The following is an 18989-nucleotide window of genomic DNA, read 5'->3' as shown; positions in this document are numbered from 1 at the left end:
AAATCATGGATGTATTGTGATGGTGTAGGCTATATTACATGGATTTATACTCTTTAAAATGTAGATGTTCCAAAGGTCGGCATCAGTAGCTTGTAGTCTATGCATGGAAGCCAGAAGATGCTAAATGTGTTTATGTTAAATAACGGACAATTACCGTGAGGTCGGCAGTTATTTGCTTGACGATCACCAGCTGGCGGACTTTCATGACTGCCACAGCCCTAGTTGGAATAATACTGTGAAATTGTGAAAATTATGGTAATAACTTTTTAATGTAAGGGCTGTTTGAAAATACCACCTGAAATATCTCCCTGTTTTGGTGGGATAGTGTTTTGGCCTGCCTCCTGCCTATTGACATCACTAGGCGGTAAATTAGTTAATAGACCAATAAGAAAGAGAGTTCCAAACCTCTCTACCAATAACAGCTAGTTTTCAGTTTTCCCCTCCCCACTCAGACGACTCCCAGACAGTAGTAGCAAAATTCTGGTTTGAGAAATGTCTCTTTGATTTAAAATAAAACAACAACATTTTCATTGAAAACAATCACAGTAAGGTACTTTATTGTTACACAGAAATGATTTGATGTTGAGATAAAATAAATGACTGCTTTGGAACTTTAAGAGTTGGCTTTGAGTATTGAATTGGCTTTGAATATTGAATTGGTTTTGAGTATTGAATGGGCTTTGAGTATTGAATTGGCTTTGAGTATTGAATTGGCTTTGAATATTGAATTGCTTTTGAGTATTGAATGGGCTTTGAGTATTGAATTGGCTTTGAGTATTGAATTGGCTTTGAGTATTGAATGGGCTTGAGTATTGAATGGGCTTTGAGTATTGAATGGGCTTGAGTATTGAATTGGCTTTGAGTATTGATGTGTTGTGTGCATTAGAGTTAGGGATGTGTGACAGGGAAATTAGGACAGAACACACATGAAAACGCACTCTCTTGCTGTCACACACAAATACACACTTTTGGCATGAACACACACACACACACACACACACAGTCACACAAATGTACGTACGCACGCACGCAAGCAAGTACGCACACACACAAAATAATCGTCAGAACTCTCTACTGCACAGAGAAGCACCTTAATCACAGCACAGACTCAAACAGCTGAATCATGACCACCCTCATGCCTATTCTATGTGACAAGGTGAGAGTCCCTTGAGAGCAATACGTAGTTGTCCTGAACTGAGAGGCACAGCCTTCTGAATGAAGGGAACAGAGCACGCTCTGTTGGCCTGTTATAGACAGACCCTTCAAGGTCAGGAAGTTAGAGGGGACCAAGGGGTGTTAGGGTGCCAGGCCCTTCCAGAACTCACAGAGGAGCTATGGGTTTCATTGCTGACATCATAAAGATTTACATTAATACTGTAAATATACTGCAACAACTTTATTGATATTGAGATCTACTGTCATAAAAACATTCCTTAACTGACACGAGAATGTTGTACAGAAAAGTGGTGGTTTTCCCTGTCGACTTCATAAAGGCTTCCAGTTTAACAGCTGTATTTATATAGAGGTATATTAAAGCGCCATAAAAGTACTCTGCAACTGATAATTATTGCAAATCAAATAAGATTTTCATGCCGACTAACATTTCAGAACCTCGAGCACTTTACTATAAAAACCTTCCACTGACGTTCTGGATTACGCTGTGCCAAGAAAACAAGGGCAGAAATGACTTGGCAAGCCTTCACGTCTTTTTAAAAAATTCTCCAGAGCAGATAACATAAAGAGGGAAACCTGTTGAGGTTAAATTGGATTCTCCCTTCTTTCTGTGGTAGCCGTCTTCTGCCTCACTTCTCGTTCCCCCGGCTCCTCCCCTTATTTTCCACAGTCCCTTGCTCTCAACCACCCACTGTGAGGGTAAACAGGCCAGGTGTTTCTGTAAGTCAACACCAGTAAAGGTCTCCCCCTCTCTGGGCTCTGGTCCAACCCCATACTGTTATAATAGGAGACCTCAGAGGAAACTCTCTCTCCGTGTGTGTGTGTGAGTGTGAGCGTGTGCGTGTGCGTGTGTGTGTGTGTGTGTGTGTGTGTGTGTGTGTGTGTGTGTGTGTGTGTGTGTGTGTGTGTGTGTGTGTGTGTGTGTGCGTGCGTGCGGTGTTCCTGGTGTCAGCTCCCAGTTCCTAGTTATTATTATGACATGAAGTTAAATAAAGGATGTGATCTAATCTAAGTAGGATCTAACCACAAAAACTGTATTTGAATGAACCTCTGAAATATTCTAATGTGCTTTCAGACAATATACGTAACCCAGACTCTGTCAATGGACCTGTACTGAACTATGGAATAATTAAAATAACCCATCTTGCTTTCAACATCTCCTAAAAATCACAATCTGTCAGACAACCCCCACAGTACATGTGAGAGTTTGAAGAGAGACAGCTGGACAGAGACACAGGTGAAGAAAGAGAAAGATAGAGAGAGAGGGGAGATGAGTGCACAGGCTAAAAATATCCTCCCCAATCCCTTCACATAGCTGTGCTCTGTAAATAGGGCTCCATGCAATCTGTCAGTGTGCCCATCTCTGGGCACTTCTTAGGGAGACAATACCACCTCATCCATTACACGAGCCACAGCTCACTGGCTCCTTCCCTGGCACTGCCACATGCACACCCTGGCACACACACACACACACACACACACACACACACACACACACACACACACACACACACACACACACACACACACACACACACACACACACACACACACACACACACACACACACACAGGAAAGGAGAACAGAAACAGACATAAACATCAATAACATCAGCAAACTCGCGCAGTCTCCATGCAGTGTGACATGTAGAGGAGAACGCCATAAGTGTGGAAATTTCAGACACACACACACACACACGAAGACCTGAGTGTGTATGTTCTGTGGTATGAAGGTATTAATTGACAAACTGCCCGACAGTTCACTGCAATGACTAAAGTTAATGTTACCCTTTTCCCTGTATTGTCACCTCTACCTACTCTGTGCCAGGCTTCCCAGTAGATATTTGCTGATTGTGTGTTTGTATAGGTGTATGCATGCATGCGTGAGTGTGTGTGTGTGTGTGCATGCGTGCTTGAGTAGAATGTGTGTGTGTGTGTGTACATTAGTAGCATGAGTATGTGTGTGTTTGTGTACGTGCATGAGTAGAACGTGTGTGTGTGTGTGTGTGTGTGTGTGTGTGTGTGTGTGTGTGTGTGCGCGTGCGTAGCATGTGTGCGTGAGTAGCATGTGTGTGTTTCGTTCATGCCTGGAGGGCTAGCAGTGCAGTCTCCTTGTGATCCCCAACAGCTGCTAATCACAACTGTTTTCCTAGACTGGCAGAGTGGGGGAAGGGGAGAAAGAATGAGAGAGGGAGAGGAAGAATGAGGAGGGAAAGGGTGAGTCAGAATATGAAAAGAGGTTGTAGAGAGGGAACTAATAAAAAAATGTTGTAAGATGCTCAGAAAAGGTCATGCCATGTATCACAGAAAAAAAAACTACAAAAATATTCCACATTATGCTCTTGGATTTCAACATAACTGCCTGGAGCAACAACAAACAATTCCCTGGTTGTAATTAAATGTACTTGACTTCCGGAATTGTTTACATTTAATTTGAACAAATTAACAAATAGCTGCACGGTAGCCTGGGGGGGGGAGTAGCAGCCTGTTCACACTCTCATCCATGGCTGTGCCCCAAATGGCCCTCTGGCCTTGGTCAAAAGTCGTGCACTATAGTGAATAATGTGGCATCTGGGACACAGTCCATGTGGGACTAGTAATGGCCAGACTGTATCATTATCAGGCAGCAGTGATTCTAATCATGGTGTAAGTAAGGATTGAATGTGCTTAACTCCAGTTAGACAGGTATTAACCCCCCTACAGGGGACGGGAGGAGGGCTGCCAATCAACCAGGAGGAACAAGGAGGGTTAGGAGACAGGAACCCAGAACCCTCAACCCTTCTCAACCGCAACAACGCACTGGACTGACTGGGTTACTATTCTAAGGAGGGTTAGGAGACAGGAACCCTCAACCCTTCTCAACCACAACAACGCACTGGACTGACTGGGTTACTATTCTAAGGAGGGTTAGGAGACAGGAACCCAGAACCCTCAACCCTTCTCAACCGCAACAACGCACTGGACTGACTGGGTTACTATTCTAAGGAGGGTTAGGAGACAGGAACCCAGAACCCTCAACCCTTCTCAACCGCAACAACGCACTGGACTGACTGGGTTACTATTCTAAGGAGGGTTAGGAGACAGGAACCCTCAACCCTTCTCAACCACAACAACGCACTGGACTGACTGGGTTACTATTCTAAGGAGGGTTAGGAGACAGGAACCCAGAACCCTCAACCCTTCTCAACCACAACAACGCACTGGACTGACTGGGTTACTATTCTAAGGAGGGTTAGGAGACAGGAACCCAGAACCCTCAACCCTTCTCAACCACAACAACGCACTGGACTGACTGGGTTACTATTCTAAGGAGGGTTAGGAGACAGGAACCCAGAACCCTCAACCCTTCTCAACCACAACAACGCACTGGACTGACTGGGTTACTATTCTAAGCCAGTAAGCTAGTACAAAAAAACACACACACACACATTCACCCTCTGACTTAAAAATCCTAAGACTTTAAAATCCCAAGACTCAAAAACCCTTCTTTAACATGTCTCCTCCCCTTCATCTACACTGATTGAAGTGGATTTAACAAGTGACATCAATAAGGAATCACAGCTTTCACCTGGTTTCACCTGGTTAGTCAATGTCATGGAAAGAGCAGGTGTTCGTAATGTTTCGTACACTGTGTACACACACACACACACACACACACACACACACACACACACACACACACACACACTGTTCAAATGAACTGGGAACAGTATACATTGTAAATTCATTATTAAGTGATTTTAAAGAGTCTCCAGCCCAGCTGTGCTAGTCCAATGAGGAGGACAGCCCCTGTGGACACAATCACCACCACTGCTACTTCTCATAGACTATGTGTGTACATCTGACCAGATGCAGAAACTCATCATCCAACGAACTAACACACAGAACCAATAAATCACAATCACTACCATCGTGGTCTAGTGTGTGTTAATGTTAAGTGTTTACATTATTGGTGACTTCCGCCGTGCCGTAACTGCACAGTACGCGTTTGTGAGACTGTGCGTTTGTGTTCGACGGGCAAAAAGGAAAGCTGTGATCGACGGGCAAAAACAACAGAGCGTACCTGTACCTGTACAGTCTCTCTCTCTATGAATTACTATTTACTGTTGTCACCTGACATTTGCATCATTGGCAGTCCCACTGTTAACAACATACAATAAGTCACCTGTAATATATAGAGGCACGCACGCGCGCGCGCACACACACACACACACACACACACACACACACACACACACACACACACACACACACACACACACACACACACACACACACACACACACACACACACACACACACACACACACACACACACACACACACACACACACACACACACACACACACACACTCCCATTAAACTGACATCACTGAGACCTCTCCCTTTGAGTCACTAACACTCAACTGCTTTGGTCTGCTGGTCTGTTGACATTGAGGACAGCCAATCCCTTCCTTTTAAACTCTCCAGACCAGTTTGAGTCTTCAGCAACCGTTCCATTGTGTTCTCGAGACAGTACAGAGAGAGAGAGAGGGGGCAAATGGAAGCCACATCTACATAGAGACATATACTGTAGCATTAAACAACACAGTACGTTGGATCCTGAGTGGAGTGGCTCGAGCTATAGCTGAGGGTACAATAGGTTGAAGAGGGACTCATAGCGCTCTCTCTCTCTCTCCTCTCTCTTCCTCTCTTTTCTCTTTTGCAAGCGCTCAAATGACACCTCCTCACCTTTAACTTCGCTCTCTCTCTCCTTTCATGTTACTGACACAGATATGCACATATAGACACCAGTGGTGTCAAGAACAACAACAAAACACACTCACACACACCATCCACACAAAAGACAAGGACACAGACAAACACAAGGCACAGACAAGCATTGACCTGTGTATAGCAACAGCACTTATAGTCAGGCAATAAAAGTTGCTCTGAAAGCTTGACTTAACACCGCAGTGCAGAGTGTGAGCCTCTGAGACAGGCAGGCAGCCAACCAGACCAGCCAGGAGCAGACAGCAAACAGCAGATAAAGTTCACCCACCGCTCTCTCTCCTTCTCCCTCTCTCTCTCCTTCGCTCGTCGCGACTTTTGCAGGAGTCCGATTAGAATCACCGCAGCCCGGATCCCAGCCTTTTTAGAGTGGACCCTCGGAGGAGCGGGCTCAGGAGTGGAGCCTGACATGGTGTCTGGTTGTGGTTCTGGATCCAGACTGTGTTGTGCTGTAGTCCCTGATGGGTTAGTGGTCCTGACGGACCACACTGTACAGCAGCACTGCCACACACAACGTCACCGGCACAGGCAGACTGACTGTATTTCTGCATCTCTGTCTACCTCTTTCTTTCTCATGCGCTCTCCCTATCCCTCACTCGCTCCCTCCTTCCCGGCTTTCTATCCCTGCCCACCTCCGCCTGATAGGCAGGGCTTGGTGTAGGCTCTGCCCCTTTCTCCTCCTCCCTCACTCTCTGTGTGCTTTCACAGTCTTGACTGCATTCGCTTGCACATTACTGCTATGTGCTATTTGAGATTACTGCTATATCCTATTTGAGATTACTGCGATGTGCTATTTGAGATTACTGCTATTTGAGGTTACTGCTGTGCTATTTGAGATTACTGCTATGTGCTATTTGAGATTACTGCTATTTGAGGTTACTGCTGTGCTATTTGAGATTACTGCTATGTGCTATTTGAGACTACTGCTATTTGAGATTACTGCTATGTGCTATTTGAGACTACTGCTATTTGAGATTACTGCTATGTGCTATTTGAGACTACTGCTATTTGAGATTACTGCTATGTCCTATTTGAGATTACTGCTATGTGCAATTTGAAATTACTGCTATTTGAGATTACTGCTATGTCCCATTTGAGATTACTGCTATGTGTGATTACTGCTATGTGCTATTTGAGGTTACTGCTATGTGCGATTACTGCTATGTGTTATTTGAGATTACTGCCATGTGCGATTACTGCTATGTGCTATTTGAGATTACTGCTATGTGTTATTTGCGATTACTGCTATGTGCTATTTGAGATTACTGCTATGTGCTATTTGAGATTACTGCTATGTGCTATTTGAGATTACTGCTATGTGTTATTTGAGATTACTGCCATGTGCGATTACTGCTATGTCCTGTTTAAGATTACTGCTATGTGCGATTACTGCTATGTGCTATTTGAGATTACTGCTATTTGAGATAACTTCTATGTTCTATTTGAGATTACTGCTTTACGAGTTTACTGCTATGTACTATTTGAGATTACTGCAATGTGCGATTTGAGATTACTGCTATTTGAGGTTACTGCTTTGCTATTTGAGATTACTGCTATGTGCTAATTGAGACTACTGCTATTTGAGATTACTGCTATGTGCTATTTGAGACTACTGCTATTTGAGATTACTGCTATGTGCTATTTGAGATTACTGCTATTTGAGATTGCTGCTATATGTGCTATTTGCCATATTGTATATAACGTATGCCTAATGGCTTGTCATTTTGTCATCCTTGTTTCCTATCTAATCTCCTCTGTGACCTTGTTCGATTTCACCTCTGTGTTTTTTCACACACTCTCTCACTTTGTGAAATCTCAATTTAAACAGCATATCAGAATCCTTCTGGGGTTGCCAAGAACATTGGAATTGAAGCGTAACTGCACAGAACAAATAGAAGATAGGCTTAGAGAAATGACAAACCAAACGCTAGTAACTCTCTCTCCATCTCTCCCTCAATCTCTGTCTATCTCCATTTCTCTCTCTCCATCTCTCTCTCTTTCTTCCATGACTCCCTCTTTCCATCCAACAATTTCTCTCCCTCCCTCCATCTCTCTCTTCCTTGCCCTCCCTCCATCTCTCTTCCCTCCATCTCTCTTCCTCTCTCCCTCCCTTCATCTCTCTTCTTCTCCGTCCCTCCATCTCTCTTCTTCTCTCCCTCCATCCATCTCTCTTCCCCTCCCTCCCTCCCTCCCTCCCTCCCTCCATTTCTCTTCCTTTCTCCCTCCCTCCATCTCTCTTCCCTCCATCTCTGTCTGAGATCAGCTGATGCTCTAGCTCCGCCCCCAAAGCTTGGCAAACAAAAGTCACCATCATTCTTACCCAGAACCCACTGCACCCAGCGAGACATTATTTTCTGTTCTCTCTCCCTCCATCTCTGTCTGTCCTTCCCTCTCCTCCTTTGGCCACCTGTTTGCCTTTCATCTGCTCTCTGTTTGACAGCTCAATGACTTGCATGAATGGTGGTGTTTCTCACAAACTCTCCCTCCCCTCCTATTGTCTGCCGTCTGTACAGTACAGTACAGTAGAGTACAGCACAGTGTCCACTCTCGCACTGCACTCCCATAGGCCCTTCTGGATGGACAAAGGCTTTCTGTGTCTGTCTGACTGTCTGTGAAGCCGCAAGTGTCTTCACAGGCTCAACAGTGGAGGGTCCATAGACACATGTACAGTTGAAGTCGGAAGTTTACATACACTTAGGTTGGAGTCATTAAAACTCGTTTTTCAACCACCCCACAAATGTCTTGTTAACAAACTATAGTTTTGGCAAGAGGGTTAGGACATCTACTTTGTGCTTGACACAAGTCATTTATACAACAATTGTTTACAGACTGATTATTTCACTTATAATTCACTGTATCACAATTCCAGTGGGTCAGAAGTCTACATACACTAAGTTGACTGTGCCTTTAAACAGCTTGGAAAATTCCAGAAAATTATGTCATGGCTTTAGAAGGTTCTTATTGGCTAATTGACATAATTTGAGTCAATTGGAGATGTACCTGTGGATGTATTTCAAGGCCTATCTTCAAACTCAGTGCCTCTTTGCTTGACATCATGGGAAAATCAAAAGAAATCAGCCAAGATCTCAGAAAAATAATTGTAGACCTCCACAAGTCTGGTTCATCCTTGGGAGCAATTTCCCGTTCATCTGTACAAACAATAGTATGCAAGTATAAACACCATGGGACCACGCAGCTGTCATACTGCTCAGGAAGGAGATACATTCTATCTCCTGGAGATGAATGTACTTTGGTGCGAAAAGTGAAAATCAATCCCAGAACAACAGCAAAGGACCTTGTGAAGATGCTGGAGGATACTGGTACAAAAGTATCTATATCCACAGGAAAACAAGTCCTATATCGACATAACCTTAAAATGTCGCTCAGTAAGGAAGAAGCCACTGCTCAAAAAATGCCATAAAAAAGCCAGACTACGGTTTGCTGCACATGGGGACAACGATCCTACTTTTTGGAGAAATGTCCTCTGGTCCGATGAAACAAAAATATAACTGTGCCATAATGACAATCGTTATGTTTGGAGGAAAAAGGGGGAGGCTTGCAAGTCGAAGAACACCATCCCAACCGTGAAGCACGGGGGGTGGCAGCATCATGTTGTGGGGGTGCTTTGCTGCAGGAGGGACTGGTGCACTTCAAAAATAGATGGCATCACAAGAAAGGAAAATTATGTGGATATATTGAAGCAACATCTCAAGACATCAGTCAGGAAGTTAAAGCTTGGTCGCAAATGGGTCTTCCAAATGGACAATGACCCCTAGGATACTTCCAAAGTTGTGGCAAAATGGCTCAAGGACAACAAAGTCAAGGTATTGGAGTGGCCATCACAAAGCCCTGACCTCAATCCTATACAAAATGTGTGGGCAGCACTGAAAAAGTGTGTGCAAGAAGGAAGGCCTACAAACCTGACTCAGTTACACCAGCTCTGTCAGTAGGAATGGGCCAGAATTCACCCAACTTATTGTGGGAAGCTTGTGGAAGGCTACCCGAAACATTTGACCCAAGTTAAACAATTTAAAGGCAATGCTACCAAATACTAATTGAGTGTATGTAAACTTCTGACCCACTGGGAATGTGATGAAATAAATAAAAGCTGAAATAAATCATTCTCTCTACTATTATTCTGACATTTCACATTCTTAAAATAAAGTGGTGATCCTAACTGACCTAAAACAGGAAATTTTGACTTGGATTAAATGTCAGGAATTGTGAAAAACTGAGTTTACATGCATTTGGCTAAGGTGTATGTCAGCTTCCGACTTCAACTGTACGTGGACAACTCAGCATGAGAGCCAACAGATGTCATACAGTAAATGGATAATAGTGTGTGGGAGGTTATGGTATGATAATGCCTGTCTATGAGATTGGTATGCCGTTGGTATGTATTCTGTTAGTGAGAATGGATGTTTGTTACTATAGGTGGAATAGCTCTTATAACTAGTGGTGATATCCTGTATTGTTGATGAAAACAACAACTTTTGGATCCCTACAATATATATATATATATATTTTCTTTTCTTTTTTTTTCTTTTTTAAATATGAGCGATCCTCTGTAGCTCAGTTGTTAGAGCACGGAGTTTGCAATGACATGGTAGTGGGTTCGATTCCCACGACCACCTCCACGCAAAATGTCTTATTCATATGATGAATTAATCATTGATTTCTAATAGCTCTGATATTTGCCTTGCCCCTTCAGTCTCCCTTGGAAATTGGGGCCTCATCAGGTATTCCCCCTGGTTAAGCCTCAATGCAGCAGTGAGGGGGCTTTCAAACCTTAAAGTCTGAACCCAAAAGAAACAACAAAGACAACAAATGTAACAGCAATAAAGCTAGAGGTACTAGATCCATCTGCATAGCATCTCCAGTGTCATGGTAACGCTGCGCCAAGCCCTAATTTGCCTACCGACACCTGTCCCCTTGGCAACCCCAGTGAGACTTAGGAGACAGGAGGAGATGAGGGAAATCATTTTGTTGTTTTGTTGCTGCTGCACAATTAAGTTAATGACCACTTTTTAGTGATTATGAGAAGATTGTTGAGATGTGTGAGTAGCACACAACAGTCATAACAGTATATGAGTCATGTCAAGGTGAAGTCACTGTTTTACCCAATTAACTACCCATGTTTATTGACTTTCATATGCTTTATTACATGTTTGAGACTCTGTCTGTAGAGCTTGTCAGGGATCTGCATCCCAGCTGAGGATTCTCCAAGCCTCCCCTGTGTGTGTGTGTGTGTGTGTGTGTGTGTGTGTGTGTGTGTGTGTGTGTGTGTGTGTGTGTGTGTGTGTGTGTGTGTGTGTGTGTGTGTGTGTGTGTGTGTGTGTGTGTGCGTGCGTGCGTGTGTGCGTGTGCGTGTGCCTGTGCCTGTGCCTGTGCCTGTGTGTGTGTGTGTGTGTGTGTGAGCGTGTGCGTGTGTCCGCGTGCAGATGTGTGTGTGTCAGTGAGGCTCTGGGGCGACAGAGAGAGAGAGACAAACAAGCTCCCACTCCTCCCACCCAACTGGAGAGCCAGGTTCCACAGGGGCTTCTGTAAACACATGAATACACAGACTTCACAGACCCCAGCCCTCCCATTCCCTCCTCACACGATGCCTCCTCCTCTCCCAGTCCCACCCCAAGTCCTCTCCTTGTCTCCCCCACCAACGGTGCTCTCCTGTGGGGTGGACCATTTCATGCGCCTGGATCACGCAGGGGCTTGTTGTGCTTGTACGTCAACAGGTGGGAAGTGGGACGCCTGTATCCCAGACTGACACACAACCAGAAGCGACTGCGACAGCCACCGTTCCTGTTTGGTACACACACATAAAGACTGACACACGCATGCAACCACACTCATCCCAAGAGTGCACACACACACACACACACACACACACACACACACACACACACACACACACACACACACACACACACACACACACACACACACACACACACACACACACACACACACACACACACACACAGCTCCCCCAGTGTGTAATAAATGAAAATATATCACTCTGCTACCCTGGCACGCTTTGCTGTCGTCACACACAAACAGCAGGGTGAGACTGCAATGCCAGCCAGCCATCCAACCACCTCACTACGCCAAGTCACAGTGTCACACAAATAGCAGGGTGAGACTGCAATGCCAGCCAGCCATCTTACCACCTCACTCCGCCAAGCCACAGTGTCACACAAATAGCAGGGTGAGACTGCAATGCCAGCCAGCCATCCTTCCACCTCTCTCCGCCAAGTCACAGTGTCACACAAATAGCAGGGTGAGACTGCAATGCCAGCCAGCCATCCTACCACCTCACTCCGCCAAGTCACAGTGTCACACAAATAGCAGGGTGAGACTGCAATGCCAGCCAGCCATCCTACCACCTCTTTCCGCCAAGTCACAGTGTCACACAAATAGCAGGGTGAGACTGCAATGCCAGCCAGCCATCCTACCACCTCACTCCGCCAAGTCACAGTGTCACACAAATAGCAGGGTGAGACTGCAATGCCAGCCAGCCATCCTACCACCTCTCTCCGCCAAGTCACAGTGTCACACAAATAGCAGGGTGAGACTGCAATGCCAGCCAGCCATCCTACCACCTCACTCCGCCAAGTCACAGTGTCACACAAATAGCAGGGTGAGACTGCAATGCCAGCCAGCCATCCTACCACTTCTCTCCGCCAAGTCACAATGTCACACAAATAGCAGGGTGAGACAGCAATGCCAGCCAGCCATCCTACCACCTCACTCCGCCAAGTCACAGTGTCATTCAAATAGCAGGGTGAGACTGCAATGCCAGCCAGCCATCCTACCACCTCACTCCGCCAAGTCACAGTGTCATTCAAATAGCAGGGTGAGACTGCAATGCCAGCCAGCCATCCTACCACCTCACTCCGCCAAGTCACAGTGTCATTCAAATAGCAGGGTGAGACTGCAATGCCAGCCAGCCATCCTACCACCTCACTCCGCCAAGTCACAGTGTCATTCAAATAGCAGGGTGAGACTGCAATGCCAGCCAGCCATCCTACCACCTCACTACGCCACGTCACAAAGGAAAATCAAATTGTGTTCGTCAGATGCTTCGTAAACAACAGGTGTGAACTAACAGTGAAAGGCTGTGTCTCATAAAACAAAGAGATGCCACTATCACTACGCCATCTCATTATAGAAACACACACACGTACACACACCACGGATTCCACACCAAGAATTTGGCATAGGGGAGAAATGACCTTCACAGCTGGTGCAGAGGAGCACCCATCTCTGTGGACTACAAACGAGTGCTTCGCTTACACACTTAACTCAGCACTTTCCCTCTCTCCTCGCCCCTCCTCCACCCACTGCTCCCTCGCTCCCCTCTCTCTCTCCTCGCCCCTCCTCCACCCGCTGCTCCCTCGCTCCCCTCTCTCTCTCCTCGCCCCTCCTCCACCCGCTGCTCCCTCGCTCCCCTCTCTCTCTCCTCGCCCCTCCCCCACATGCTGCTCCCTCGCTCCCCTCTCTCTCTCCCTCGCCCCTCCTCCACCCGCTGCTCCCTCGCTCCCCTCTCTCTCTCCTCGCCCCTCCTCCACCCGCTGCTCCCTCGCTCCCCTCTCTCTCTCCTCGCCCCTCCTCCACCCGCTGCTCCCTCGCCCCCCCTCTCTCTCTCCTCGCCCCTCCTCCACCCGCTGCTCCCTCGCTTCCCTCTCTTTCTCCTCGCTCCTCCTCCACCCGCTGCTCCCTCGCTCCCCTCTCTCTCTCCTTGCCCCTCCTCCACCCGCTGCTCCCTTTGCTCCCTCGCTCCCCTCTCTCCTCGCCCCTCCTCCACCCGCTGCTCCCTCGCTCCCCTCTCTCTCTCCTCGCCCCTCCACCACCCGCTGCTCCCTCGCTCCCCTCTCTCTCCTCGCCCCTCCTCCACCCGCTGCTCCCTCGCTCCCCTCTCTCTCTCCTCGCCCCTCCTCCACCCGCTGCTCCCTCGCTCCCCTCTCTCTCTCTTCATCTCACACTTCTAGTGTGACAACTCCTCACGAGACAGCCACAGCCTCTCAAGAACGGGAGCAAACCAAATGATAAAAGATGACTCTCTCTCTCTCTCTCTCTCTCACACACACACACACACACACACACACACACACACACACACACACACACACACACACACACACACACACACACACACACACACACACACACACACACACACACCCTCTCGAACAAGGTGACTGCGGCCATGGGACTGTAGGATTTCATGACCAAAGGTCGGTGCCAAACTAAACTAACAGGCCCAAAATAGCGGAGGACTGCACAGGGCTAACATGTGGCTCTGGAGCCCAGCCCATTCAAAGAGTTCTGTTTAGCTAGCTAGCTAGCTCACTGAGATGTGGCGAGCCAGCTTATTGAGATGCAGCTAGCTTCTCATTGAGATGTGGCTAGCTAGCTCACTGAGATGTGGCGAGCCAGCTTATTGAGATGCAACTAGCTTCTCATTGAGATGTGGCTAGCTAGCTCACTGAGATGTGGCGAGCCAGCTTATTGAGATGCAACTAGCTTCTCATTGAGATGTGGCTAGCTAGCTCACTGAGATGTGGCGAGCCAGCTTATTGAGATGTGCTAAATAATCAATACATCATCAATATATCACAACCTGGAGAGTCAATACACTGTATTATAAAAAAGGTTACAGTGTAGTTACAACCACGCAATCTGATTGGTCAAACGTGCATTCCAGCCACGATGTTATTGAGCCAAACATCAATGCTAGCCTTTGTGTTACTGAAAAATGACCAAATATGGGCGGTAGAGAGCGAGCCATGAGCCACGGTGACTAACGAGCACTTAGAATCCAGAGATGCAGGCTCGATACAGACTGTATACACAGAAACACGTTCATTTATGACATAACATATCATTGACATGCAAGAGGGTGAAAGAACATCATAGACATTACATACAGTATGTGTCTGTTTCAGGAACTGCCTTGTCTTTGTTGTAAAATGTTCCTCTCTTATTTCAAAGGTTTTCTCTACCATTTTCTCTTGACAGCCTGTCTGATGAAGTAGCCTCTTTTCAAGAGGCAAGTGGACAACGGCAGAACTTAAACCCTCCCTGGGGCTAACACACTTGTGGATAGGTGTGCCAGCATTTCATCATCATCACACGTGTGTGTGTGTGTGTGTGAGTGTGTGTGTGTGGGTGTGTGTTTGTGGTGTGTGTGTGTGTTTGTGGTGTGTGTGTGTGTGTGGTGTGTGTGTGTGTGTGTTTGTGGTGTGTGTGTGTTTGTGGTGTGTGTTTGTGGTTTGTGGTGTGTGTGTGTGTGTGTGTGTGTGTGTGTGTGTGTGTGTGTACACCATGCTTCATGTAGGATATGCAGTGCATTCAGAAAGTATTCAGACAATACCCCATAATGACAATCAACAGCTGGTTTTTAGACTTTTTTGCAAATGTATTAAAAATAAAAAAAGGAAATATCACATTTACGTAAGTATTCAGACCCTTTCCTCAGTACTTTGTTGAAGTACCTTTGGCAGCGTTTACAGCCTCGGGTCTTCTTCGGTATGTAGATCCTCTCAAGCTCTCAAGTCAGGTTGGATGGGGAGCATCACAGCTATTATCAGGTCTCTCCAGAGATGTTCGATCGGGTTCAAGTCTGGGCTCTGGCTGGGCCACTCAAGAACATTCACAGACTTGTCCTGAAGCCACTTTTGTGTTGTCCTGTTGGAAGGTGAACCTTTGCCACCAGTCTGAGGTCCTGAGCGCTCTGGAGCAGGTTTTTATCAAGGATCACTCTGTACTTTGCTACGTTCATCTTTCCCTTGATCCTGACTAGTCTCCCAGTCCCTGCCGCTGAAAAACACATCATGATGCTGCCACCACCATGCTTCAACGTAGGGATGGTGCCAGGTTTCCTCCAGAGGTGACGCTGGACATTCAGGCCAAATCTTGGTTTCAGGCCAATCTTGGTTTCATCAAAATCTTGTTTCTCGTAGTCAGAGTACTTTAGGTGCCTTTTGGCAAACTCCAAGCAGACTGCCATGTGCCTTTTTACTGAGGAGTGGTTTCCATCTGACCTCTCTACTATAAAAGCCTAATTGGTGGAGTGCTGCAGAGATGGTTGTCCTTTTGGAAGGTTCTCCCATCTCCGCAGAGGAACTCTGGAGCTCTCTCAGAGTGACCATTGGGTTCTTGGTCACCTTCCTTCTCCCCCGTTTGCTCAGTTTGGCCGGGTGGCCAGCTCTAGTCTTGGTGGTTCGAAACTTCTTCCATTTAAGAATGATGGAGGCCACTGTGTTCTTGGGGACCTTCAATGCTGCTGCCCTTTTTTGATACCCTTCCCCAGATCTGTCCCTCGACACAATTCTGTTTAATCAATTTTAGAATAAGGCTGTTACGTAACAAAATGTGGAAAAAGTCAAGGGGTCTGAACACTTTCCAAGTGCACTGTAGTAATAGACCTAGGCTGTGTGGCCCACTGTCATACAGTATCTCACAATGTAAACACTAAGTTAACGTGAAAGGGAATGCAACGGGGTGCATGCAATATTATAAGAAACATTATAAACTGGGTGGTTCGAATGCTGAATGCTGAATGCCCTGAATGCTTTTATCTCCCTCACCAACTTCAAACATCTGCTATCTGAGCAGCTAACCGATCGCTGCAGCTGTACATAGTCTATCGGTAAATAGCCCACCCAATTTACCTACCTCATCCCCATACTGTTTATATTTATTTACTTTCTGCTCTTTTGCACACCAGTATCTCTACCTGTACATGACCATCTGATCATTTATCACTCCAGTGTTAATCTGCAAAATTGTAATTATTCGCCTCCCTCCTCATTCCTTTTACACACAATGTATATAGACTCTCTTTTTCTTTTTTTCTTCTTCTTTTTTTCCTACTGTGTCATTGACTTGTTAAATGTTTACTCCATGTGTAACTCTGTCTCTCTGTTCACACTGCTATGCTTTATCCTAGCCAGGTCGTAGTTGTAAATGAGAACTTGTTCTCAACTAGCCTACCTGGTTAAATAAAGGTGAAATAAAAAATAAAAAATGCTGATTGGCTGAAAGCCATGGTATATCAGACAGTGTACCATGGGTATGACAACAAAAAAAGACAATTTATTGTTTTAATTACGTTGGTAACCAGTTTATAATAGCAACAAGGCACCTCAGAGGTTTGTGATATATGCCCTTAGTCGTGGTATATTTGGCCATTTACCACACCTCCTTGGGCGTTATTGCTTGAAATCATATCAACAATACTACATGCAAATGTAATAACATGATGTTATGACTGTATTAACATCAATTCTACTATGTAAGGGCATAAGGGCATATTTGTTGTGTCAAATGGAACATCAATTGAAACACACATTATAAAATACAGTGACTCAAGACATATAGAGCCTCTACAATCCAATTCCTAGAGATTTTGCCCTCAAGCTGAGCTGTTCATTAATTCCGCTTTAGTGAGTGGGACACACTGTGGTAACGACTTGGCGCTCTGAACATACTGTAGACCTGCCCTGTGACCATGTGTCAGTACCATGACTTCAGCCCTCTCTCCTCCTCTTCCCCCCCCTCTCTCTCTTGATCCATGTGACTCTCTCCATCTCTTTTCCCATCTCTCTTTCTCTCTGACTCTACCTTTCCATCCATCCCTCCCCATCTCTCTTTCTATCTCTCTCTCTTTCTCCATCTTTCCATCTCTCACTCGCATCTTTTTCTGTTTATTTCTCCCTGCCCCCCCCCATCCCGCCATCATTCCTCATAGAGAAGGAGCCAGGGGCTGAGAGAGCCAGAGAGCCAGGGGCTGCTGAGTCCGCCAAACAAGACACCATGTGTTTGTCAAGAAGCGACAGATGGCAAGGGAGGTGAGAGGGAGGAGAGGAGAAAGTTTAGGCTTGACAAATAAGCCCTAGATGTAGTAGCTCCGGAACTTTCCATTGGGTGAACAAGAGTCAGTTTCAGTCCCAGGGAAGGATGAGGTGACTTCGACATAAGGTGACTTGTTTCCCCGTCACCCATTGCCTTTCCAGTGTCTATGAGTGCCACAAACTCAGAATGTTGTAATTCTTTGAAGGTGATTTACTAGATGGGAGGACTGTGTTCTTGCCCCAGTTTCACCTGAGGCTCTGAACAGCTGCCTGCTGTGAGTAACACTGGCCCTGCTAAGCCAGGGGGCGCCATCAGGGTACTTTCTAGAGCTACAATGCCCGGGTTAGAGGTCGCACGCACGCACGCACGCGCACGCACGCGCACACACACACACACACACACACACACACACACACACACACACACACACACACACACACACACACACACACACACACACACACACACACACACACACACACACACACACACACACACACACACACACACACACACACACACACACACACCTCCTGGGCCCAAGCCAAGCGATATAAGAGCAATCTCTGTTCTCTCTCATGCTCTCTTTCTCTCTCCCTCTCTGTTCTCACTTTCCCCACTCTCCCACATCTCTCTCTCTCAGTTCTGCTCTGAATCGCAAAGGGCCGTTTGCTGGCTGGCTGGCTTACACTACTTCATCACTCTCACAGTGCCTCACATAATGGCCTCACCTCAGCCCAGACGACCATTAGGACCCCTGCTCTGCTGCTGGGTGCTAACAGCACTGCCTGTCTGACACCCCATCCATCATGGGTCAATCGGTGCCCTCTGTAGCCAGGCAATGTGACGGAAACCTCTGGAGACAACCCCTTTGGACAAAATCTCAAATGATGCCCTATTTCCAGACATAGTAGTGGACTACTCTGTATCAGACTACTCTATGGGGAAACGGGTCGTCATTAGAGAGCATCCTCTGTGTCATCAGTGCCAACGCATGGATCTGTGACCTCTCAATTTCTGCACTGGAATATGAGGCAAAGGTTCCCCAATCCCCTTTATACAACCTTCCAAGGCACCAGTTGATTCATCTACACAAGCAAACAATATCGAATCAAATGAAATTATATTTTTCACATGCTTCTTCAACAACGGGTGAAATGCTTAGTTACGGGCCTTTCCCAACGGTGCA

At 46.3% G+C, this 18989-nt stretch overlaps 1 protein-coding gene across 5 annotated transcripts in view; it reads right to left on the bottom strand.

Annotated features, from left to right (window-relative positions):
• Positions 1 to 18989, bottom strand: part of LOC135546192 (rap1 GTPase-activating protein 2-like) — a 93357-nt gene that overhangs the window by 44030 nt on the left and 30338 nt on the right. Inside the window, exon 1 of one of the 5 annotated variants that reach the window (XM_064974410.1) lies at positions 6216 to 6716. The exons of 2 other annotated variants lie outside the window; for them this stretch is intronic. In XM_064974410.1, coding sequence (XP_064830482.1) covers positions 6216 to 6355 — 140 coding nt within the window. In that variant the 5' untranslated portion in view covers positions 6356 to 6716. Of the gene's footprint in view, positions 1 to 6215; positions 6717 to 18989 lie in introns of those variants that run through there. 2 more of the 5 variants (XM_064974411.1, XM_064974413.1) reach the window with 2 other exon arrangements.

This window comes from Oncorhynchus masou, chromosome 9 (assembly GCF_036934945.1).
Source record: "Oncorhynchus masou masou isolate Uvic2021 chromosome 9, UVic_Omas_1.1, whole genome shotgun sequence".
NCBI classification, from domain to species: domain Eukaryota; kingdom Metazoa; phylum Chordata; class Actinopteri; order Salmoniformes; family Salmonidae; genus Oncorhynchus; species Oncorhynchus masou.
This window is presented reverse-complemented; position numbering and strand designations above follow the sequence as displayed.